The 26,741-nt window shown below is 39.7% G+C and overlaps 1 protein-coding gene across 6 annotated transcripts in view; it reads right to left on the reverse strand.

Annotated features, from left to right (window-relative positions):
- Positions 1–26,741, reverse strand: part of LOC139456549 (P2X purinoceptor 4-like) — a 128,225-nt gene that overhangs the window by 28,068 nt on the left and 73,416 nt on the right. For all 6 annotated transcript variants that reach the window (XM_071238326.1, XM_071238323.1, XM_071238324.1 and 3 more), the window contains exons 9-10: positions 7,987–8,143; positions 5,865–5,966 (exon numbers count right to left, since the gene is read on the reverse strand). In XM_071238326.1, the coding sequence (XP_071094427.1) occupies positions 5,865–5,966; positions 7,987–8,143 (259 nt within the window). The remainder of the gene's footprint in view (positions 1–5,864; positions 5,967–7,986; positions 8,144–26,741) is intronic.

The following is a 26,741-nucleotide window of genomic DNA, read 5'->3' on the forward strand; positions in this document are numbered from 1 at the left end:
CTGCTCTGAAATAACTGTGCAATCATCTTACACCTAACACAATCCAGGTTAACAATCATTACTATGCATGGATGTGGAAATATAATACTTGTTCCTTGACAACTAAACAGTAAAAAAATCACTTGTCCTAAGACAAGGTCTACTTGTCCAGATTATTGAACAAAAATGGTGTTTATATCACAGAATTGGTATTATGCTGCCCACAAGCTTTTTCTGACCAAATAAATTAGTTTTTGTATTTCCATGTTTTTTGGAGCAGCCAGTGCAACCTGCCATGACATCTTACAATATGTTGCTAAACTAGGAACATGGGATCTGACCAACCAATCAGGAAATGTGTCCTGAACTAGGAACATGGGACTCGACCAACCAATCAGAAAACGTGTCTTGAACTAGGAACATAGGACCCGACCAACCAATCAGAAAATGTGTCTTGAACTAGGAACATGGGACCTGACCAACCAATCAGAAAATGTGTCTTGAACTAGGAACATGGGACCCGACCAAGCAATCAGAAAATGTGTCTTGAACAAGGGACATGGGACCTGACCAACCAATCAGAATGTGTCTTTAACTAGGAACATGGGACCCGACCAACCAATCAGAAAATGTGTCTTTAACTAGGAACATGGGACCCGACCAAGCAATCAGAAAATGTGTTTTGAACAAGGGACATTGGACCCGACCAAGCAATCAGAAAATGTGTCTTGAGCAAGGGACATGGGATCCGACCAAGCAATCAGAAAATGTGTCTTGAACTAGGAACATGGGACCCGACCAACCAATCAGGAAATGTGTCTTGAACTAGGAACATGGGACCTGACTAACCTATCAGAAAATGTGTCTTGAACTAGGAACATGGGACCCGACCAACCAATCAGAAAATGTGTCTTGAACTAGGAACATGGGACCTGACCAACCAATCAGAAAATGTGTCTTGAACTAGGAACATGGGACCTGACCAACCAATCAGAAAATGTGTTTTGAACTAGGAACATGGGACCTGACCAACCAATCAGAAAATGTGTCTTGAACTAGGAACATGGGACCCGACCAAGCAATCAGAAAATGTGTCTTGAACAAGGGACATGGGACCTGACCAACCAATCAGAATGTGTCTTTAACTAGGAACATGGGACCCGACCAACCAATCAGAAAATGTGTCTTTAACTAGGAACATGGGACCCGACCAAGCAATCAGAAAATGTGTTTTGAACAAGGGACATTGGACCCGACCAACCAATCAGAAAATGTGTCTTGAGCAAGGGACATGGGATCCGACCAAGCAATCAGAAAATGTGTCTTGAACTAGGAACATGGGACCCGACCAACCAATCAGAAAATGTGTCTTGAACTAGGAACATGGGACCCGACCAACCAATCAGAAAATGTGTCTTGAACTAGGAACATGGGACCTGACCAACCAATCAGAAAATGTGTCTTGAACTAGGAACATGGGAACCGACCAAGCAATCAGAAAATGTGTCTTGAACAAGGGACATGGGACCTGACCAACCAATCAGAAAATGTGTCTTTAACTAGGAACATGGGACCCGACCAACCAATCAGAAAATGTGTCTTTAACTAGGAACATGGGACCCGACCAAGCAATCAGAAAATGTGTTTTGAACAAGGGACATTGGACCCGACCAAGCAATCAGAAAATGTGTCTTGAGCAAGGGACATGGGATCCGACCAAGCAATCAGAAAATGTGTCTTGAACTAGGAACATGGGACCCGACCAACCAATCAGGAAATGTGTCTTGAACTAGGAACATGGGACCTGACTAACCTATCAGAAAATGTGTCTTGAACTAGGAACATGGGACCCGACCAATCAATCAGAAAATGTGTCTTGAACTAGGACCATGGGACCCGACCAACCAATCAGAAAATGTCTTCCAGGAAGAAGACTGGAAAGAACCATGCTACATTTTGATCATCTTTTTTATTTATCGTCTGACTCATATTGACAAAATAATTTTGTAAATTAAAAATTAATGTGTCTGGTCTTAAAAAATAAATATTCGTTCTGAAAAAAATTTCATCTTGATGGTATTTACCACCACCACTGGTGGCAAATGGGATGAGAACATCATCCGTCAAGGACTTCTGTGAAATAGTGGGAACACGTCCATCAAGGACTTCTGTGAAACAGTGGGAACATGTCCCTTAAGGACTTCTGTGAAATGGTGGGAACATTCCCTCAAGGACTTCTGTGAAAGAGTAGGAACACGTCCATCAAGGACTACTGTGGAACAGTAGGAACATCCCTTAAGGACTTCTATGAAATGGTGGGAACATGTCCCTCAAGGACTTCTGTGGAACAGTAGGAACACGTCCCTCAAGGACTTCTGTGGAACAGTAGGAACATGTCCCTCAAGGACTTCTTTGGAATAGAAGGAATGTGTCCCTCAAGGACTTCTGTGGAACAGTAGGAACACGTCCCTGAAGGACTTCTGTGGAACAGTAGGAACACGCCCCTCAAGGACTTCTGTGGAACAGTAGAAACACGTCCCTCAAGGACTTCTGTGAAACAGTAGAAACAAGTCCCTTAAGGACTTCTGTGGAACAGTAGGAACATGTCCCTCAAGGACTTCTTTGAAATAGAAGGAATGTGTACCTCAAGGACTTCTGTGGAACAGAAGGAACACGTCCCTGAAGGACTTCTGTGGAACAGTAGGAACACGTCCCTCAAGGACTTCTGTGGAACAGTGGGAACACGTCCCTCAAGGACTTCTGTGAAACAGAGGGAACACATCCCTCAGGGACTTTAATGAAATAGAAGGAATGTGTCCCTTAAGAGCTTCAATGGAAGGGAAAGAACACAGCCTTCAGAGACTTCAATGAAACAATAGGAACATGTCCCTCAAGAACTTACATGGAAGAGAAAGAAAGCGACCTTTAGGGCCTTCAATGAAACAGTAGGAACACGTCCCTCAAGAACTTAAATGGAAGAGAAAAAACACGATCTTTAGGGACTTCAATGAAACAGTAGGAACACGTCCCTCAAGAACTTAAATGGGAGAGAAAGAACACGACTTTTAGGGACTTCAATGAAACCGTAGAAATGTGTCACTCAAGGATTTCAATGGAGAGAAGGAACACAGCCTTCAGGGTTTTTTTTTTAAATATTTAAACAATATCAGAAAGGTCATTTTAATCATATTTTTATTTTACCTTTGTTCATGTCTGCAGATCAGTAAACCAAAAAAATAAAATAACACATGATTTGCCTTAGTGAGAACACATACATGCTTATGCAATCTAAAACTTTTAGTTTTTTCAGAGAAGGATTGCAGTAACCACAGAGCAAATGCACTTGATCATTCATTATTCAAAGTTACCTTTTTAAAACATTTGGGATGTATCCTTAGCTTGGTTCCAAGCCATCAACATGAAAAAAAATCTAAACTATTTCTACTATAATTTCTGATTATAACGTTTGCCTCTCTTCAGTAAAAACTGTTTTAAAGAAACACATAGGAAGCCTTATCTTTTTGGGGCTTAGTTAATGAATTTGCTGGCCTTAAAAAGCGAAATTTCACAAAAAAATAAGAATCAGAATGACAAGGGTTTATTTATAACGCTGACAGTAAATGTCGCTTTACAATACAAATTATCCAAGGGATTTTAATTTGATTAAAACCCAAAATTTTCTTAATTTTGTTTTATTACCTTACCAATCCAAATAAAACTTTAAGATGATTTTAAAAAAATACCGAAGAAAGCGTTTTATCTTGTACTATCAAATTCCGTAAACAAAACGAAAATTTAGACTGGCCTTTTGAATAACAGCAGCAAACAAAACCTGTGTATTAATAACTAGTGATAATTGATATTATCCAAGGAAGGGTAGAAAATGGATTCCACATAGGATGCTCCATACTGGAAGAATGTCAGTCTCAAATACAAACTAACTCATGTGTCACAAATATCTCCAATTATGCAACCTCGAAAAGTATAATCCGAATGACAGTAACAGGCTTTATGACTGAATCCATACGACCTAGGCCATTTATTAGCCATTCCAGAATGGTTCTTTGTTCCATTTTGAAATTTGTAATCGAGAATTTGTTAAAGTATTATTCACAGTTTGAAACTAGTGCCATAAACCATGAGAATGCTACCATCTGATTGGCTAATGTTGACTTATTGTCAGTCATTCCATTGGTCGGCCAAAAATTGCGAAAGGTCAGTCTAAGAAGAGAGTGTATGACTTTATGTCGTTATAGCATCACAGCCAACAATACTCCCTCGTTTGTTTGTTGTTTAAAACTGAACTCAGCAAAACTCCAGCTATATGATAGTGGCCTGTAACTAATTGTGTCTGGATCAGACAATCAGTGATTCATACAATGAAGAACATACACAGGGTACAAGGGCAAAATCAACCAAGTCTCCAAACCTGACAACCCGATCCCTTTAGTCACCACGAACAGCAAAAGCAGCCTCACTTGTACAATAGAAGTTGTTTATCAATGACAACCTGTTCTTGTTCATCACAACAACTTGCCACTAAATGCCACTCCCAGAAGCACATGTCAATGGCGATCTATTCTAACCCCAAATCCACACATGGCTCACACCATATCACAGAGGCCTGTTCTAAATCTTGGTGGTTGAAAGCACTCAAAGACTTGTTTGTTTGTTGTTTAACGCCACACTCAGCTATATTCCAGCTATATGATGGCGGTCTGTTGGTGAGGTGAGGTGAGGTGAAATGGCGTTTAACGTTGCGTCCCAAGATTATTGCACTTATATAGCGACGTTAGACGGAGAAGTGTTAATAATGGAGTCTGAACCACACAATCCAGTGATTGACATCATGAGCTTTGAGCCACATGATAGGGATACAATGACATGCATCAACCAAGTCTGCAAGCCTGACCACCTGATCACCTTAGTCGCCTCCTACGGAAAGCATGGGTTGCTGAAGACCTATTCTACCCCAGATCTTCACAGTTCAGCACTCCAAGAAGCATATGTTGCTGGGGATCTAATCTAACCCGGAATCCACACGGGGTTCAAGCTAAATCACAGTATCCTGTACAAATCCTGGTGGTCGATAGCATAAGCAATGAGTGAGTGAGTGAGTGAGTCTGGTTTTACGACGCTTTTAGCAATATTCCAGCAATATCACGGCGGGGAACACCAGAAATGGGCTTCACACATTGTGCCCATGTCGGGAATCGAACCCGGGTCTTCGGCGTGACGAGCAAACGGCATGAGCAATGATCCATGTGTTAGATTACGATGACACTAAATCAGTCAGGTCAGACATAGTGAGCACCTGATCCTCATGTTCGTCAGTTCCTACGACGTGCACAAGGTACTGGGAACCCCTTCAGCCAGCATCCCCGGGGTGTGTCAATAACTGGGTTGTAGGATTTACAAAAACTTAATTGCCAGTACTGAACTTAAATGAAAAGGAATATTTATCCGTGTCAGTCAGTATTTAGACAGTCCCCAATCATTTCTAAATGAAGCATGTATGTTTTCCGCGTGTCTCCGATGACAGAATTTCTGCCAAGATTGAAAAAATTATTATTCAATATCATAATTCAATGTTGAGAAATCTACGTAATCTCAGAATATTGAACAGTTTTGCTCGTAACCTGATTTCAACGTGACATTTTTCTACAAAAGGACAAAGACTACTGTCTGACAACTAATCATCACATGACTACGTTGACAAAATCTTAAATGCAGAATGACCATGATTTCAGTAATGAAATACCTGCAATTTAACCAAATTCTGGCTTATGGTTTTCCCTTAAGCAGTAAGTTCAACATTTAAGTAAAAAATAGATGTGGGTCTGTGGTGACAAATGAGTACAATGAACAGGACATGTCAGTGTTACCTCGTAGGCGTCGTCTCCTGTCACAGTTAGGTATTTCTTGTCCCGGTAGTAGGTCCTTGCCTTCAGGAAGTACAGCACTACGACATCACACACGATCGTGGCCTGAAACAGACAAACAATTCATCACACACGATCGTGGCCTGAAACAGACAAACAATTCATCACACACGATCGTGGCCTGAAACAGACAAACAATTCATCACAGACGATCGTGGCCTGAAACAGACAAACAATTCATCACACACGATCGTGGCCTGAAACAGACAAACAATTCATTGACAACATCCTCCATTATTATAGTAATGTGAGTTCCATATATTCTTGAGTATAGTACGCACTTTTTTTTCATAAAACGCAGCTGTGTAGAAGGGGGTGCGCATTATGCACGCTATAATGAGTTTTGATCTATTTTTCCCCTAACGCAAACATTACCGTGAGCACGTAACAATGGAAATACCACGTCAAGAAATCCATACTGAAGTACGCAAATTAATCATGTCATAACACTGTCTGGCTATAAAAAGTGTTCATTGTATATCTGGACTTATGTTTGTATCTTATTTCATAAATTTTATTCAAAATTCCTTTTAATATTGCTTTAATTAATTTTGGCAAAATCTTGTGTGAAGTGATCGGAAGATCGCACAACTCACTGTTATTAACACGAATGAAGCTCAGATTACCGCTACTGACGCCTTGAAACGAACTTTAGTCCACAGAGAATGGATACATATATCATAAATCCCATACTTTGACTCGTTAAAAGTCATACTTGGTATTGTTTGACGATTCTATGTCAACATGTAGTTCTCGCAATCACCTGCGCAGGAACCTCGACGGTGAATGGTCAAATTGTTCTATGTGAAAATAAATCACTGACAATAGCAATCAGCTGCTAAGCTTAGGGTTATTATTTTTTTAAGTATATTTAGTAAAAGCTGCAACTAAATTAACAGGATATTGGAATATATTATTCCTGATAAGAAAAACAGTTTCAGATACAATTTTTTGCCGATCCTTGCATTAATATCCTGTAAAGTTATGTCATAGGGTGTGTCTTGACCAAATCACTGGAAGATTCCAAGAAAACATGTGTACAGCTGATTGCTGTTTCTGGCTTAGTTAATGAAAAAATAAACAAGGTAATCTTTTTCTGCGCATAATATTTGAAAACAAATAATTCCAAAATACTGAATCCGCTAGAGGGGGGTGCGCATTATACTTGGGTGCGCACTTTACTCAAGAAAATATGGTAAGTGAGAATGTTTTTCATGCATTTTTTAACAATATACCAGCAATATCGCAATCAAACAATAGCTATTATTGACTATAATTCTAAGAATACTACATCTATACATCACAGTCATAAATTCCTGTTTTGGCTGGAATCACACAATAATTCTTTTTAGATTTTTCAAGAGACGTCCTCTTCACTGCCAACATATCTAATAGTTTTGAGGTAAATGTTATTCTCCGCATCATTCAACTTCACTATCACTGAACAAAGACTTTGTAAGACAGGCAAACACTTTTCCCACTGGGCCATTCCTATCTGTCCTGAACTATCTAGAAAATGTTAAAACATTCAATCTGTGAAGCCGAAGGCCCAAACTCTGAAGTGGTCACGATTAACCCACAGACCCTAATTTCTGGTGCTGACCCTGACCTTGTTTTGGTGGTACTCACTGTTCACAACAAAACAAATAGAAAACATGTATACATATCATACCTAACACACCCAACTGTACAGTAGTTCTAGGTTTTGGATAAAGAAGACAAATATGAAGCCTAACCTTCTTTTTAACCACGCGTTTAGCGAAACCATAACATCTTTTTTTAGTCCTAAAGATGCTTGTTGAAAGTTTTGTGTGCAATATTCCAGCTATATGACAGCAGTCTGTAAATAATCAAATCTGGACCAGATAATCCAGTGATTGACAAGAGCATCGATCTACTCAATTGAGATGCGATGACATGCATCAACCAAGTCAGCGAGCCTGACTACCCGATCCCGTTAGTCGCTTTGTACGACAAGCATAGTCGTCTCTTACGACAAGTATAGGTTGCTGAAGACCTATTGTCTACCTGGATTTTCACAGGTACTTGTAGAAAGTAAACTTACTATAGACAGCAGTGCCAGACCACTGCCGATATTCAGTAAAAGAGGCACAACGTTGAACTTGCCCGCCCGCCCCTGCACGGTGAGGATGAACCTGATGCCGTAGGCTTTCACCAAGGTTCGCTTCCTCACATTCTCCTCCATATAATGTTCTGCATACCTGAAAACAGAGAACACAACTTAACCATGATCACTGATTTTTTTTTTTCCGTTTAATGTTGAACTCAAGGATTCCAGTGAGCATGCCTGACCAACTGAAATTGCCCTTGGGGTTAGCAAGGATGATTCAATCTCATTCTAATCACTGGTGGAACAAGCATGCCAAATTTCCGCTTCTTTGGCCTTGTGGTTTCTGGGGTGAGGTGAAATGGGATATAATGTTGCGTCCAGGATTATTGCACTTATACAGTGACGTGCATGCTAATGTGTGTGTGTGGCTGCTTGTACTAGTCCGGATTATAGTGCTGGCCCACTGAGATACCATGCCACAGTTTAACATGAATACCCCACTCAGACACAGTATACTGACTCCGAGCCGACCAGTCCTTGTTTTAGCCCCTTAATGACGAGCGCCAGACAGAGTAACAAGTACCATCTTTGAACGTCTTTTGGTATGACATGGCCGGGGATCGAACACTGGACTTTCCGCTCTCCAGGTGGACGGTCTACAAACAGACCACGGAGGCGGTCAGTGGTTTCTGAGGGGAAGATGTTCACAGATGATGGAGAACAGACAAACATGACATACGATCACTTGACTGTCAGTCAGGGGAACTAAACATGAATTCCTCTCAACTCACTGAGCACTTTTTCATACTAAGACATGGTTACCAGATCTGCCAACCTAACATTTCACAAAAGTAGAATAAAAAGGGCTTTATGTGTAGGAGAAACCATGTCTCCGAGGGAGTACTAGAGATTGTAAACCCTCACATGAGGGACGTTCCCGAAAGTGAGGGTTTACAATCTCTAGTAATCTCGAGGAGACATGGTTTGTCCAACTTATAAACCAACTCATCGCATAGACAATGTTTTTAATTAAATAACTGTAATAAAAACTCTCAAATGTATAACCTGTATCGGAGATGAAATATCGCCTGCAGTTGTGAACTCAGTTCAATGAAACCGGTGACCTCAGCATGTGGGTTTCGCAACGGTGCGAAATCTAATGCGTCTCGCAATGGCACGAAATCTGCATGTGCGTCTCGTAGGCTGTTCGTAGATTTTGTTCTATCAAGGGTTTACAATGATTGTAAGCCCTCCTTCGAGGTGTTACAATCGTTGTAATACCTCCTGCGAGGTGTTACCACAATTTCAAAAACTCCATATCGAGTTACACAAACAGCCAGTAGGTTTATAATTCTTCTTACTGAACAACTTACCAAAGGAAGAATAATGTACAATAAGGGTCCACTTTGGTGAAATGGAAATGTCAAGCATTATAGTTTCAGAAAACTAATGCTTTAAAAAGAATTGTACATGTTGTTATGACTTTCAAATCACCCTTTTCCTTTCTTACACTTGCAGGGGGCACGGGTGACCCAGTCGCCTGAGTCGCTGTGATTCGTTGTGCAGAGTTGCGTCCCTTGAGCATGCCAGAAACCTATGATTGTTGATTCGAATCCTGGTTCGCCCCGATTATGTTTCTAGGTTTGTCAGCACCATACCCGTGCTCGTGGGTTTCACCAAAGTGGTAAACGTCTAAGACCTGCATCACTTCAGGCTTTCCTCCCACATTAAGCTGACACGCCGTGATATAACTGGAATAGTGTTAAAAGCGGCGTTAAACCCAATTCACTCACTCTGTTACACTTGCAAGTTTCAGACTTGAGCAAGTTCAGATGTATGGTTAAAAACAAGTGAAGACGGTAAAATGTTCAATGATTAAATCCAAAGATTAAAATACATTACATTGTGCAGACACACCAATATCAAATCAATAATATACTACCCAAAAGAGTGAGTTAGTATGTTTTTACGCCGCTTTTAGCAATATTCCAGCAATATCACGACGGGGGACACCAGAAATGGGCTTCACACATTGTACCCATGTTGGAAATCGAACCCAGATATTCGGAGTGACAAGCAAACGCTATAACCACTAGGCTACCCGACCGCCCCTAACTACCCAAAGGAAGTTAAACAAGACCTGATTCTTTCATATCACTACAGATAATCTGTCATGGCATGACAGATTAACTATTTACCTATTAACTTTTTAAATAATAACTGATCAACTCCAATGAACCTGCGAACCTTTCATAAAAAGAACATGGCCTTAAAAAAAAAATACTGAACATCATACACTCTAACATTGATTTCCACCGACAGCATTTTCATTTCATGCTAAATGATCCGAATAAAATCAATAAACCATAAAACATATGTGCCCTAATTAGGATGATCAGTGAATTAACCAGAATCATGAACCATGACTTTGTAGGAAAGATGTCTGAATAGCTTTCTGCAAAGAAACCTAGTTCCTAAATCAGCTGGGAAAGGATATTCTCCATTAACTTGGAAACACTATATTGATAGCTTCCCTCCCCGTGAAGGATGCTGGGGAAATAATGATTCCCAATTATGGCGCTGTTAGGAGGTATAATAAATCCTGGCTTCTTAAACATGTAGGTCATGTAGGGTAAAGGCTGATGTGCCAAGCACTCCCTTGGTGCTCAAACCTTAGCCCCAACATGATGAACTTTTAACAATAAATCCTGTGAAGATTCCGGGTTAGAATAGATCTTCAGCAGTCCATGCTTGTCGGCACTTCCGACTATGCTTGTCGTAAGAGGCGACTTATGGCATGTGAACGGCCTAGCTGGAACTTGTTGCTATATAGATTATCATTATTATTATTACAACAACTATCCGTGGAGATCCGGGGTAAAATGGGCTTCAGCAACCCATGCTTGCTGTAAATGGTGACTATGCTTGTCGTAAAAGGCGACTCACAGGACCGGGTTGTCAGGCTCGATTTTAACAGTATTCCAGTTATATGATGGCGTATCAGCTTAATGTAGGAGGAAAGCCCGAGGTGATGCAGGTCTCAGGCGTTTACCAATTCAGTGAAACCCACAGCACGGGTATGGTGCTGACAAACCTAGAAACATTATTTGGGCGAACCGGGATTCGAACTCACAATCATATGTTTGAGGCGTGCCCAAGGGACGCAACTCTGCACAGCGAATTGCGGTGCCTTAGACGACTGGGCCACCCGTGCCCCCTGCAAGTGTAAGAAAGGAAAAGGGTGATTTCAAAGTCATAATTGACGCAACTCTGCACAGCAAATTGCGGTGCCTTAGACGACTGGGCCACCCGTGCCCCCTGGAAGTGTAATAAAGGAAAAGGGTGATTTCAAAGTCATAAGTGACGCAACTCTGCACACCCGTGCCCCACTCAGGAAGATGAATGTTGCATGACATTGATGTCAACTATGGATACAACATTAATATGACATCAATGAAAATTTAGTCAGTTACTACACTCCTATTTAACACTATGCCAAAACATGAGTTGTGGGGCAAGTATCATCTAAAATATACGCAAAATATCTGTGTCGCAAAAATGGTTGGGATGATGAAAGAGCACGGATGGCAAATCATCTTCATCGGTAAGGAGAGCAATCTCATTTCCCTGACAATCCTTGTGGTATTTGAGTGCCAACACAGTGACTTATTGACTTCTTGAACTAGTGGTTTGCGTTACAGTGGCTTTCCCAATAGTGTCAAAACAGTTCCCCAGTGGATGTACATACATCAAACACTAACATGTTATCAATATTTATTGTCCACTCATCCAAAACTATTGACACTGTGTATGGTAAAACTACCAATAACTGAAACAACCTGTCATGATAATTGTCTCAAAACGATCATGAATACATCTGCCATGGCAGTTCATCATAATTTTGATAAAAAAAGTGAAAATGTCTTAGTATCTGGGTCATCGAGGGAGATGCACATATATTATCTGGTAGTTTGTGAGGACTTTTTTCAGTTTATTTAAGAAACAAATGACTTGTTTATCATTCAATAATTATTGTACGATGAACAATGACCATGAGTCTTTATTTCTTATATGTGATATCAACATTTTGTACAGCCCCTTTATTGTGTTAAGAGAGTGTACAAACTTCAAAAATACTTAGGGTAATGGGTGACCCAGTCGTCCCTTTGGCATGCCAGAAACCTATGATTGAATCCTGGTTTGCCCCGATCATGTTTCTAGGTTTGTTAGCACCATACCCGTGCTCGTAGGTTTCACCGAAGTGGTAAACGTCTGAGACATGTATCACTTGTACCACATGAAGCTGATGCGCTGTGATACAACTGGAATAATGCTAAAAGCGGAGTTAAACCCAACTCACTCACAATCATTCAAAAACATTTATCCATATTCAAATAATGAAGACTCCCTGAATACAATCCGGCCTCGGCAGTGTCAGACAAGTCCATTCTTGCAAACAGGGGTTCCCAGATATTCTCACAATTTCCAGATCCATCCTATGTACCTTTTCTCCCAAAACAGATATCATATCTCTCCCACTTTTGAATGCTATCATTTGGCCATTGTGTTCATCTACACTGTCCAGCTACATCTATGATGAACATCACACTAGACACTTTCCTCTCAAACATAACTTCGTCCAATACACCATCATTGATTTATCTCATAGCTAACTTACACAAGTATTTGTCACAAAGTGACAAAATGTCCCCCGCCTGTATATACACCATAGTACCAAATATGAAGACAATCCAGCGATTAGTTCTTGAGATATCGCGGCAACACCGTTTTCAAACTCCAAAAGCAGATTTGCCTGCTGTGAGCTTGAAAATGGGGTCAAGGTCACCAAAACTGACTGGTGTCTGCGGAGTCTGTATATACACCATAGTTCCAAATATGAAAACAATCCAGTGTTTAGTTCTTGAGATATCGCATCAACACCGTTTTCCAACTCCAAAAGCAGATTTGCCTGATGTGACCTTGAAAATGGGGTCAAGGTCACCAAAACCGACTGGTGTCTGCGGAGTCTGTATATACACCATAGTTCCAAATATGAAAACAATCCAGAGATTAGTTCTTGAGATATCGCGTCAACACCGTTTTCCAACTCCAAAAGCAGATTTGCCTGATGTGACCTTGAAAATGGGGTCAAGGTCACCAAAACCGACTGGTGTCTGCGGAGTCTGTATATACACCATAGTTCCAAATATGAAGACAATCCAGTGTTTTGTTCTTGAGATATCGCGGCAACAAACAGGTGGGACGGATGTACGGATGTACATACGGACGGTCGTGAATACTATATCCCCCGCTTTGCGCTTTCACGCGGTGGGGGACAATAAAAAGTACTGATAACCAGTTCCCGTTAGTTTGTTTGTTTAGCCTGGCACTTTGCAAAATTCCAGCTATGTAATGGCAGTCTGTAAATAACGGACTCTGGACAAGACAATCCAGTGATTGATATCATGACATCTACGCAATTAGGATATGATGACATGCATCAACCAAGTCAGCGAGTCAGACCACCTGATCCCGTTGTCTTATGACAAGCAGTCGCCTCTTCAACAAGCTCGGTTGCAGAAGACCTATTTTAAGCCCAGATCTTCAGAGGTCTAACCAGTTCCAGTGGCAGCGAGATTAGTGATGTCATTTGATTGTGATGTCAAGTTTATCAATGACACAGGTAACCAATGGCTTCATATTGGTTGGCAAAGCATCGTGATGCAATTTCACAATGATATCTCCTGTGAAAGTCTATCTCATTAAAATTCAAATCTTAGTTCTTGCTACCGCTAAACGAAGATCCGATGATATCCCATTACGGGTCACGTCAGACAGACCTTGCACAAACTTTGACCGACCAATGGAATGACCAATCAGAAGGCAGCCCTCTCGTGCTTTATGGCACTGATTCAAATTGGCGACTACGCTTCGAAACATATTTTGACAAATTCTCGATTACAAATTTGAAACCTAAACAAAAGAACATTCTGGAATGGCTATTAGATGGTCTAGATTGTATGGATACAGTCATTAAACCCATAACTATCGTTCAGAATACCCTGTGTTAAAGTTTTTGTGGGTTGCATGATTAGAAATTACATTCCGACTGTCACTTTCATGATCTGGTAAGCGACGCTCTGATTGGGTGAATAAAAGGTCGTTCTAATGTGACCCCTAATGGGACGTCTTCAGATCTTTGTTTAGCAGTAGTGAGAACTAAGGTCTGATTTTAATGAGATATTGTGTGAAAGTCAGTATGGGTGATGAACATTTCTTTTCTTCAGATTGACTTCCTGACAATTATTTCATCTTTTCAGCCTTTTTCAAAAACAAACTGTAGAGGAAATCAGTCAAAAATTAATAAAACCCATTGTTAACTAGTCTAAACATTTGATACATAAATTTCTGTGACATTTTACTGTTCCAAACTGCGAAAAAACCCAGTAAAATTGAGACAAATAACAATCACTGTTGCTACCCCAAACACACGGACAAAGTTACACAACCTGTTCTATCATTCCCTAACAAGGTGAAGATCTGGGGTAGGGTAGAATGTCTTCAGCAACCCATGCTTGTCATAAAAGGCGACAATGCTTGCTGTGAACATATGGTAAATGACGACTAATGGGATCAGGTTGTCAGGCTCCCTGACTTGGTTGATGCATGTCATCAATCCCAATTGCGTGGATCGATGTTCATGATGCCATACACTGGATTGTCTGGTCCAGACTCGATTGTTTACAGACCGCCATCATATAGCTGGAATATTGCTGAGTGAGGCGTTAAACAAGAAACAAACCAACCACCAACCACCAACCCTAACAAGGTTAAGACACAGATTGATTGCTCCTGGACCACACTAACCTATTTGTCTGCCTCTCTGTTTGACCTGCTATTTATCTGACTGAATGACCCACAAGTGCTCTGTCATATGTGACGACTAGATCTCCATACTGTTCGACATGTTACATCCGTCGTGAACAAGAACTACAAATAGCCTTGCCTGACAACGGTATGAGGATCTATTCCAAAACATCACAATTACAGTAAAATAAAGAAGTTGTTATCCATAAATTGTGTCTACTTTGTCATCCATCAACTCCTAAGGAATGCCCTTCAAGCAATTCAAACTGTCAGTGTAAACATGGTAAAGAATCAATGAGTTGATGAATGATAATTTTAAAGGAGATTTCCTCTGTACCGTAAGTCAGTTATTAAAATGATTCAGTGTTTGACTGATGCACTGTTTATTGAACAAGGTGAAACAGGAAATCTGTCAACAACATTCTCTTCATATATAAAAGTTTTATTGCAGAAGAGTTGATTACAAATGAATTCACATAAAACACATGACATAGCAGATCAGTCCCACAACTGTACATGATCTTGCAACCAGTCCTAGAGAATGTGACTGTACAATCCTTAATATGGTACACACATCGTGAAGTTTCAACACCATCAGACAATAGACAAATTTATGCATGTGGACACTCAGGGGCCACTTTCAAGCTAACCCCTCATCACCTCATGGACCCTTGGCCACTTCCAAACAGTCTCGGGACACATCTTCAACCTAATCCATCAACTCATCAAGGATGTCCTGCCACTCCAGCACTTCCCGAAGGAGCATCCTCCCTTCAGGTTCATACTCGTACACATTCCGATACACACATCTGTAGTGGACCTGCCTCAACACTGGCTTTGGTATTAATGGCATGCTTAACCTGACTGCATGCATCGACTCCACTTCTATGTTATACTCTGGCCTCCCCTTAATGGTCTCATATACACAGAATTCGTCAGGGCCATCGGCATCATCAATCCGCCAGGATTTTGATCCCTTCTGGTACTTGTAGTTCTTGATGATGAAGGCTTTGGTTGCCTGTATTAGAGACCTAACAGTGACAGCCTCATCGGAGAGTGGCAGATTGGAGCGATCGTACTTGTCTGATACTGTGAAGAAGATAGGGGTGGCAATGTTGGTCTTCTCAGATGATGTGTTGAAGATGGGTGTAGAAACAATGGTTGTGTGGGTCTTCTCCCTTGATGGAGTAGATGAGTTTGGGGTCATCCCTGATGGGGTAGTTGAGTTGGTCTTGTGAGACTCTGCTGAAGGGGTAGTTGAGTTGGTCTTGTTAGACTCTGCTGATGGGGTAGTTGAGTTGGTCTTGTGAGACTCTGCTAATGGGGTAGTTGAGTTGGTCTTGTGAGACTCAACTGGTTTCTGTAGCATGTTAGAGGTCAGAGCTGAATTCTCACATGAAGCACTGACCTTTGCCACTAGGGAACCATTGCCACTATTTTCCATCTTGTTGGAATCGTCAAATTTAAAGGAAACATGTTTCTCCTTCACTGCTTGTTGTTTGCTGGCATCTCTGGATTTTCTACTTGACTTCATCCCACTATTTCCTAACTGTTTCCTGCTTGGCGATGTTAACTGGGGATCAGAATTTGAGCTGAACTGAAATACATTATTGACAGTGGAAACCTTTGGGGACGATAACTGCTTTGTGAACTTCTGTACCTTGTTCCAAGGAGAAACAGTTAATGGTTTTACTTTGGATCTCAAAACCTTGTACTTTGCAGTCTGTGTGCTTGCATGACGACGCTGATAATAGTCTGTCTGTGTGTCCCTGGTCTCGAGTGGACCCACATCTGTTTGAGTGGTTACCTCAGCACTGTAGTCAATGTCTTTACTGCTGATTTGAGTGGCTTGTTCCAGATGTGTAGCATTACTGAGGCAAATATCAACAGGATCAGTTTGTGCCCATCCATCGTCAACATGGGGGCCTGCAGCATCTGTCTGAGTATAAGCTCCTTGGTTGATAGATGAATCCGTTTGCTGCATGGAACTATTCTCAACGAGGTGTACATCAATACTAGTCTCACCATCAGTTATACTAAGGGTTTGACAGGAATCAGTTTGAACTGAAATAGTCTCACCTTGAGGGTGAACTGAAGTATCAGTTTGAGAAGCAATGTCACTGAGGGTCTGACTGGAATCAGTTTGAACTGAAATAGTCTCAGCTTGAGGGTGAACTGAAGTATCAGTTTGAGAAGCAATGTCATTCAGGGTTTGACTGGAATCAGTTTGAACTGAAATACTCTCACCTTGAGGGTGAACTGAAGTATCAGTTTGAGAAGCAACGCCACTGGCAGCCTGACTGGAATCAGTTTGAACTGAAATACTCTCACCTTGAGGGTGAACTGAAGTATCAGTTTGAGAAGCAACGCCAATGACAACCTGACTGGAATCAGTTTGAACTGAAATGTTCTCTTGTGGAGGAAGTACTTGAAGCCCATCAGTCTGAGAAGCAGATTCACTGAATTGCTCAGTTTGAACAGAAACAGATCCTTCTTGTGGATGTGCAGATAAAGAAGCAGATCCATTGAGGGCCCGACATGTTTGTACTGAAGTGTTTTCTACTTTCACTGCTCTGCTCTCAGTTTGGGTGGCTGCACCATTACAATCCAACCCTGATCCTGCTTGCACACATTTGGCCTTAACTTCAATATCTGTCTGAGTCCAAACACTGACGTCACTCCAAGCTGACTCTGTCTGAACACATCCATTCTGTGACTGAGGGTACACATTGACCCTGTAACTGTGGGCTGAATAATCTGTCTGTGTTGTCATTCCATGACAGGACACTGTAGTACCCGCCTGCGTGGTTCTGTCCACCAGATTGGAATGTTCTGGGTAGTAATCAGTCTTGTCGACCATCACAGCAACCATCCGCTGTACGGGGCTCCTCCTTGTGGGGGAGTCATTCCTGATGCTGACATCACTCTTAGAATGTGCCGGTTTCTTCTTCAACAAGTTGGCAAAAAACTTCTGTGGTGTATCAGCTTGGGCTTGGAAGGTCTGAAGGTTCTCAGTCCGAGGGACACACTTCAGTGGTGTCCGGGCAACAGATGTAAGTTGATTTTCATAATTTACATGACACAAACTTTCAGACAAATTTTCTTGCCGCTCAAAATTCTTATCTCTTCTAGAAGCTCTGGCACCTTCTTTATTCTGGTTTTCAGACTTGTTCCCACTGGCTTTCAGTAGTGCCACCTTCTTGGCCTGTCTGCTGTTGTCAAAAGAGAAGCATAGTTTCACCTTGTGGTCGGTCTCCTTGAAGTACCAGGACTCCAGATAGAATTGCGACTGCTCGTGTAGGTACTCCACAGCCTTCTGGGGTAGACTCTCAGCAAGTGATGATGTCAGCATGTTGACTTCAGATTGAGAACGGCATAGCACACCGATACTTTTATACACAGGTGAAAACAATTGGTGTCTCAACACCTCGTTAGAGCTAATTAATTCTGTTCCTTCCCTGTTTAACCTCCTGTGCAGGCAGCTTGTAGGGTATTAAAAAATCTGTGTTGTTTCAAGAAAGGGGCCATATCACAAGTGGTTTTTTGTGTGTAGATGTATATTCAGAAGTGGTGTTGTGTATTTCTAATGCGAATGTATTTCTGATTGTATTATATGCTAAGATAATGATACAGGAAAAAGCACAATTTTCACACATGCAATATTTATCTCTGTGTGTATCTCATGCAAATGAAACATAAATATAGACAAGACAAGATTAATTCAGTAGTTAGGCCTCCAGCCCAAAATACAAAACAATATACATGTTATATAACCTGCACGCATGTAGGTATGCTATGTATGTAGCACATTTATGACATTATGAAACATTTATAAATAAAGTCAAATACTTATGCTTAAACAACCAAAGGTCCTTTCTTATACTTCTAACTTTCAGCAAAAACTTTCCAATAGATATCATAATATTTTTATCTGTTGATGACATTAATGATACGAATGTTAAACAATTTGAGCAATGTGTAAACCTGTGTATTGATATCTGACAGTCTGATATCTTGGGCATATCATGAGAACATGATGTTCTTTTCTAGAGATTTAGAGATTTTGTCTGAGATGTTGGCTTTGCTATATGATAATGAGATGTTGTTGTGCTGGATGTAAATAATAACGTAAGTGTAGTTACGAAAGATAATCCAGTAATTGAACACTTACAGAACAGTACTTGTCTTTAATGTCAATTGTACAATGTATGCTATTTCTCATGTCACTTTCAATACATTGCTATTTGTATATGTATCATGTTTGGGAGAGACATTCATATAAGCAAAATATGCTTGTTTGCCAATCCCTCCACTTTATGGAAATAAATATGTTTCAACATATAAAGGACATCTTCTATAAAGGATTTATCAATAATCGCAGAAGATACAGAGTCTGTTCTCATATGGAATATTTAGATTTCAACCTGTTTCAACTTTAAGTCCGAAAATATTGCATCTGGAATTCGTAAATAGTTTTATGAAGTGGATCGTTATGTCATAAGAAAGACATAATTCAGGGGTTAATAGGGATTCATACTCTTTGCAATGTTTACATTTTGGTGATTTGTTAATGTCGGAATGCCAGTTTTGAAGAAGAGTCTCTTAATCTTTGTTTGAATTTAAAAAGGAAAAGATTTGAATCACTGTGTGTTATCCAAAAATAGATCAATACATGTATATCAATATCAGCTACTGTATTTTGTATATGGCCCCCCATGCAGTCCGTTGTTACCAATCACCATGCTCCACTGCACTGATAGTTTCAAACAAAAGGAGGCTGCACAGTGAGGTCCCCCCCCCCCTCCCTCCACAGTCCAGTCAGCCAGACAAGTGACATCAATCACTGGCAGAGCAGCCTGCTTAATGAGCTCATTCATCCCATGCTTCTGTAATTAAGGATTATCAATACAAGCACCACATGGGGTGAGCAGTTCTAACTGTTAGTGTAAAGAGGAATTTAATTAGACATCGTTACATAAGGCACTGTGTGTTTTATTGAGGCTAACGAGTCACTGACAACTTCAAACAAACAGCCACATCCATCAAAGAGTAAGTAAGTAAGTGAGCTTGGGGACAGGTCGTTGACACTGATAAAATATAAAATTTTGGAATGTTTAACTTTGTGTAAAAACTTTAGATTCACATTTTAATCAATTTTTACCCTAAATACACTTTTATCAATTATATAGTTAATCCATTGGGTTATATGTTTTTGGGTCATGTGTTTATCAGTTATTCAAAACATTTATACATCTGATGATGGTAAGTTTAACCTCCAGTCGGGCTGGCTGTGCACGCAGCCGGAACTTATGTGAGTTTTTTCAGCAGCCACGGGGCCTGAAGCTTTCCCTCAGGAATTGGGATGATGATGATGATGATGATGATGATGATCTAACTTTGTGTAACAACTGTGAATAAATGTGAACAATGACACATCCCCAGTCTGTTCTGTGAAGAAATGTGAATATTGTTGGGGGAGGTTTATGGAAGTTCCACTTCTTTCAATGAGATTGAGATAAATGAGAAAATGATTATATCAAAGCACGGCTGTTCACTGAAAAAGAGCTGAATGTAGTGAAATGTTAATCCATCGTGTACGGACAATGTGTCTGGCAGCAAATGAGATTGTGATACCAGTTAGAGAAAGTATTTTGACAATATCCAATTTGTAATTTTTACTGTTGTGAACAGGTTTCCACAAATGACCCTACAGGGGCACAAATACTGTACTACTTTAAAATCAATAACTGTGTTTTTAAGCAAAATTGGGACCTTTCCACTTACCCCGGACTGTACATCATAACTGATAACACTGTGTGACAACTGGATCGTTATTGACATAAGTCTTTACTTGTTTACCAATCCAGCTTCACACATTGTGTGAAATATTCAGTATAAAATACTGTATTTGACGTAATACGTGCCCCACTCTAATAAGGGCCCACAGCGATATTTGCTAACATATTGGCTAGTGGACAATCCCAATTAGCACCCATTCCTATTGACAAATGTACACAAGACTTATATATTCGTATATAGTACGTACTCGTGTGTTATATGCACCTTAATTATGGGCAATTCAATTCTGGAAAATTATCTGTCGTGTATAATACACACAAACCTTTCTTTTGTAGCATTTCAGGCTGTCAGCATAAACCATGAAATTTACGATCTTTCAACTCTGTTGTTTTTCCACAATTTTTTTATTCTAATAAGGGCCCTCTATTTCTACTTTTTAGAACACCCTGGACGCCTATTACGTCGAATACGATACTGTGATATGCTGTTACCAGATGATGTTAAGCATCCTACGTAAGCTGGTTTCAAAAAGGCACTGATTGGACACCTTCAGGTCAGTGAAGAAAAACATAATGCTGTTCAATATTGTTTCAATATCCCAAATCATAAAAAGGAACCAGTTCACCACTAAACTGATCTGAATAACAAGTTTGATCCAGAAATAGTCAACGGTTTTGGAGTCCTGCTCATTTTCAGTACAGGTCAAACTTGTCATAAAAACAATTTAAAAAAACCCAAACCATATAAATCCCAAATCTTCAAATGGCATCAGTTCACCATTAAACTAATCTGTACTGCAAGTTTCATCCAGAAATATTCAAAGGTTTTGGGGTTCTGCTCAGGAAACGAGCTCTCACCTAACTTTTCACATTGGGGGCATAACTATTTGGTTGAATACTGCTATTGTACAATCTGTCCATTTGTTCATTGCCAAATCTAAAAGATTTAAAATCTAAATATGTCTTCATAAGGCGACACTTTTTTTATTTCTTGGTTTACGGATTTCAAACTCATTTCAAAAGTGAGGCAGGCCAATTAAAAAAAAAAAAAAAAAAGCCTCTCACATTTTTTTTACCTGAATTTTGTCCTAAAAAGTTAGGTAGGTATGAAAAAAAATATCCTGTCATAATAAAAGTAAAATAACTCAATTTTTCAAGAACATTTTATTATATCCCTTGCACTCAGCTTGTGCAGGGATGACAACATAACAATATTCATGTCATGGGTGGAAATGCATGAAAAACGCTGCTTTTTTGGCAGCAAATGCATGGGCAACGTTTAACTCTTTCAACACCAGCCAACCAGAAGATTACTGCTGTGACACCAAGTTCCCAGAGACTGTTGTGTGATAAATGAAACCAACATTTATCAATGAATTATCTGCTGAAATTAACATCTTTGCTACTACATGTTTGGCCATACACTATTTGAAAGGTCTAATTAATCCTATTGTTTTTAAATATGAAAGTTATGTGTATTTCATTATTTAAATAATTCATGAACAACTAAATAAAGTTCGTTTTAAATAAATAATAATGTAAGCTAAAATATTCATAACGTCCAAATTTAGTGCAAATCTAACGATTTTTTCGGCAAATATAAGAATTCATAAAATCCACTTACCTATTTCTTTTTAATTTTCATTTGTTTACGTTGAACATTATTTTAAAAAGAATTACAAATAATATCTGTCATCCCCCATTTCCCGATGAAAGTGGCTGTCCGCTCACTAACATGAGGAAATACCTCGGTTTTCAAAGCTTCGTATGAATAACTCATACGTCCAGCCATGTCAGTATACATTAAAAAAACTTATACTGTTTCACCGACAAAATCTGCTACAAAGTTCGTGATTAGTCAAATTTAAGCACGTGACCTAAGGCAGCTAATCAAATTACAGCAAAGATAATTTTCAGACTTTGGCAAAAGGTTTGTGTTAAATCATGTTATTCTGAACGTTTTAGCATGAAATCGCGATCTATATTAAAAATATGGAACTTTATGGATGCATAGAGCTAGGTTACGAGCTGTGACAAAGATTTCTTATGCATATATTTTGGCATTAAGACATCGTGTCCGAGCCGAGAAATCCAGGCGACGAAAGCCGAGATGTCATTTGACTTACGATATGCGATCGCACGAAAAGTTGGAAATAATAACTAAGATGTCAGTTTGGCAACTTTTATAGATACATTTTTGATGATTTTATTACTTTGTAAATAAAGACGTTTCAGCCCGTGAGGACCCGTTGTCGAAGTGCGTCCGAGAATTTTATTTTCAATAACATTGCGGGAAATAGTGTCAAGTGAATATATTTTTAATCTATAGATAAAAAATGATAAAATCAAATGGAATAGGTATTTCAGACATTGTGAAATGTGATAGATTTAATAAATGAATGATATGAAAAGTAGGTTAATATAATTATAAACTATTTTGACGTGGCTTGGACGGTTTACCGTGCGGTGTGACTTGTGGCTTTGAACGGCCAACAGTGTTGAAATAGTTAAACTGGTCACCACTGCGCTTTGCGTTGACAAGCTTTGATGGTATAAAGAAGGATCCCAGCAAGAAATATCAGAGTGACTTCCCTTTGCTTTAAGCTCGACGAAGAAAAGAAATCTTTTTTTGTTTGAACTTTTTGTCGAAAAGATCGGCGGTAATAAAAAAAAAGGGTAATTTTCTTTTTTAATTTTTTTTAACATTTGGACTTTGAAAGAGCGGCGCATCCGTAAACCAACAAATAAAACAAATGTCGCCTAATGATTACATCGATCAAATAGTTGTTAGTATGTGTGATATGCTGGAATGCTGCTTGTATTTGTACCGATATATGTATGCATGTATTTGTGTGTGACTTGTATATCATCATAATATTTGCAACAGTAGGCACAATTAATCTAAATTTATATTTTATGTACAGTTTACTCTTATTAATTGATACATGTTCGTTGTAAGGAGAGGTGTTTAAATAGGATCTCCAATCCCATTCCTTTTTCTTGGAAATAAATATTGTTTAAATCGAATACCACAATAATTTGGACACTGAACTAATGACTTCCGAGTGGTGGCTACAACTACATGTGGGAATATCATCTTCCCTACTTACATCCATCAAGATCAATGCATCCAAGTCAACGTTTAAAAAGAATAATGGCAGAGTTTCACAAAGGATACAAATGTTTCTTCAATGCGTAAGTGACCCCATAAACCAACAGTGGACCTCCATTTGCCCCAAATCAATACCATCAGGAGCAATAAAAAATACATCTGTCAAACGTGATTAATCCCACAAAACTGTTACATTTCTCCCAAATTCCTTAGCCTCTTGAGAATATTGTTTTCATACTCCCATTCTGACCTAGAATCTCCACAGGGAGACAAGCATTGCATACCGGAGATCTATTCTGACCTAGAATCTCATCAGGGAGACAAGCATTGGGTACTGGAGATCTATTCTGACCTAGAATCTCATCAGGGAGACAAGCATTGCGTCCTGGAGATCTATTCTGACCTAGAATCTCCACACAGAGAACCAGACCAATCTGAACTTGTTGAGCATTTTGAACACAAACTATTGTTTTCATACTCCCATTCTGACCTAGAATCTCCACAGGGAGACACGCAGTGCGTACTGGAGATCTATTCTGACCTTGAATCTCCACAGGGAGACACGCAGAGGGTACTGGAGATCTATTCTGACCTAGAATCTCCACAGGGAGACAAGCATTGCGTACTGGAGATCTATTCTGACCTAGAATCTCCACAGGGAGACACGCAGAGGGTACTGGAGATCTATTCTGACCTAGAATCTCCACACAGAGAATCTGACCAATTTGAACGTGTTAAACATTTTGAACACAAGATATTGTTTTAATACTCCCAACTGGATGAGGATACTCTTGCAAAACAAAACCACAACCAATGAATGAAAACCACAAGAAGATTATTCATTTCAAATTGTAAGTCATCAAAATGTTGTGCATTAAGTTGTTCAAACCCTTATAAAAATGTAAAAATGAAAATCATTTTTCCGCTGCCACTTAAACAGATACAAGAGTGAGTGAGTGAGGATGGTTTTACGCCGCTTTCAGCAATATTGCAGCAATATCACGGCAGGGGACACCAGAAATGGGCTTCACACATTGTACCCATGTTGGAAATCGAACCCGTGTCTTCGGCGTGATGAGCGAACGCTTTAACCACTGGGCTACCAGACCGCCCCAGCAGATACAAGAAAAAGTAAGGAAAGATATTGCCCAGATCGACAGATAGTGTATGATCAACGGCATTTCACAGGCTGTTTCTTATCTCAACTGTCAGTCCAGCATAGAAATGAAACAATTCATGGAACTCAAACATTTAACATCACAGGCAAAAAGAACCCTCTATAACAGTTGCCAATCAGTACGCTGTGATCAAACATTTGTGAATTTTGTCTCTGAGGAAGTTGCCAGAGTTTGGCAGAGACAAAAGCAAGATGGCTGACAGCGGTAATGGCTTAATGGTAAACATCCACAGACATTGACAACAGTTCTTTGGGGAGAGATTTCCACTCAAGGATTTCAAATTAGATAAATTTTCAACATGTTGACAGGGGACCCAGGAATTAAAGGGCAATTGTTTCAAGGATTTGATTTGTTTAAACATCGGTTCATTACTTGAATTCTCATCACCCTGGTTTGTTCAAACTAGTTGTCTTTATGTAATGTCAGAGGGACTTAGCCAGTGTTTTTCGCACACAAAAAAATATGTTTTCTATTGATCTGGAGTGGCTACTTGTAAATGTCAAGATGGCTTTAATCTGCAAAAAAAAGGTATAACTTCAGATCTGATCTGACCTAGAATCCCCACAGGGAGACAAGCACGTGGTACTGGAGATCTATTCAGACATGGAACAATTAAAGGGAGATAAGCATTGGGTACTGGAGATCTATTTGGACCTGGATGATGGATGTTGGTTGTTTGTTGTTTTACGCCACACTCAGCAATATTCCTGATATATGACAGCGGTCTGTAAATAATTGCGTCTGCACCAGAAAATCCAGTGATTGACATCATGAACATCAATCCACGCATTTGGGATACAATGACATGCATCAACCATGATGCTTGTCATCGTATCCCACTTGTGTGGATTGATGTTCATGATGTCAATCACTGGATTGTCTGGTCTAGACTTGATTATTTACAGACCGGCATCATATAGCTGGAATATTGCTGAGATCGATGTTAAAACATTTCCTATCTTGGTACCTCCACTGGGTTCACCCATTTTTTTTAAAAATTCCTGAAATCCTGACTTTTGTCAATTTGCAAGTGTTTCTTATCTTTTTCCACTGTCTTGAAATCTTTATTTATTGGCTTTTTCCTAAAAAAGGTTGACATTCTCCAAACTTCTAATCTCAATGTTTTTCAACATGATCAGTTTCAAAGAGAATTCAACTGTTCTCGATGCAATATTGATTGATTCAAGCTGACTTAAACTACTTTTCAATCAACAAATACTAAAAAAGTTTGAAGCTATTTTTTTATCAAACAGACAGCACAACAATTAAAACAGCTGCTAACAAAAAACTGTTTCAGAGGGTGCTTGAAGATGATTGTGACAACAAAAAATAGACTAGTGTTTTCACATGTGAAGTGCAATAAATTTATGCTCATGTATCAGTTAGGATGTAACTCGGGACAATCGAAAATAAAGGTTGAGGGGCGGGGCACTAGATTAGGGTCATTCAGGAAATCGTAAACACTCCATTGAACAATAGTTCATTTTTATCATGGTGGTGTGGATGGTGCTTTTGACAAAAAACAGGTCAAATCTGGGATTCAAACCTAAGACCAGTGGATCCTGTCACAAATGAAAAACACTGATCCACTCAGCCAAGTGTGACACCTTAATGATGACAGCGTTAGAAATTGGCACCAGTCCTGTAGTCCTTACCAAACTGCCCAATAGTAAAGGTATCCTAAGGACTAGTTGAAATTTGCCCTTTTTTGCTATATGTTATCATAATAAGGACTAGTGGACAAAAACTGTTAGTTTCTAACCCTGAATAATGTATCCTGGAATTGTGTTTTGT

Source organism: Haliotis cracherodii, unplaced genomic scaffold, assembly GCF_022045235.1.
Source record: "Haliotis cracherodii isolate W230 unplaced genomic scaffold, xgHalCrac1.p SCAF_11, whole genome shotgun sequence".
NCBI lineage: Eukaryota > Metazoa > Mollusca > Gastropoda > Lepetellida > Haliotidae > Haliotis > Haliotis cracherodii.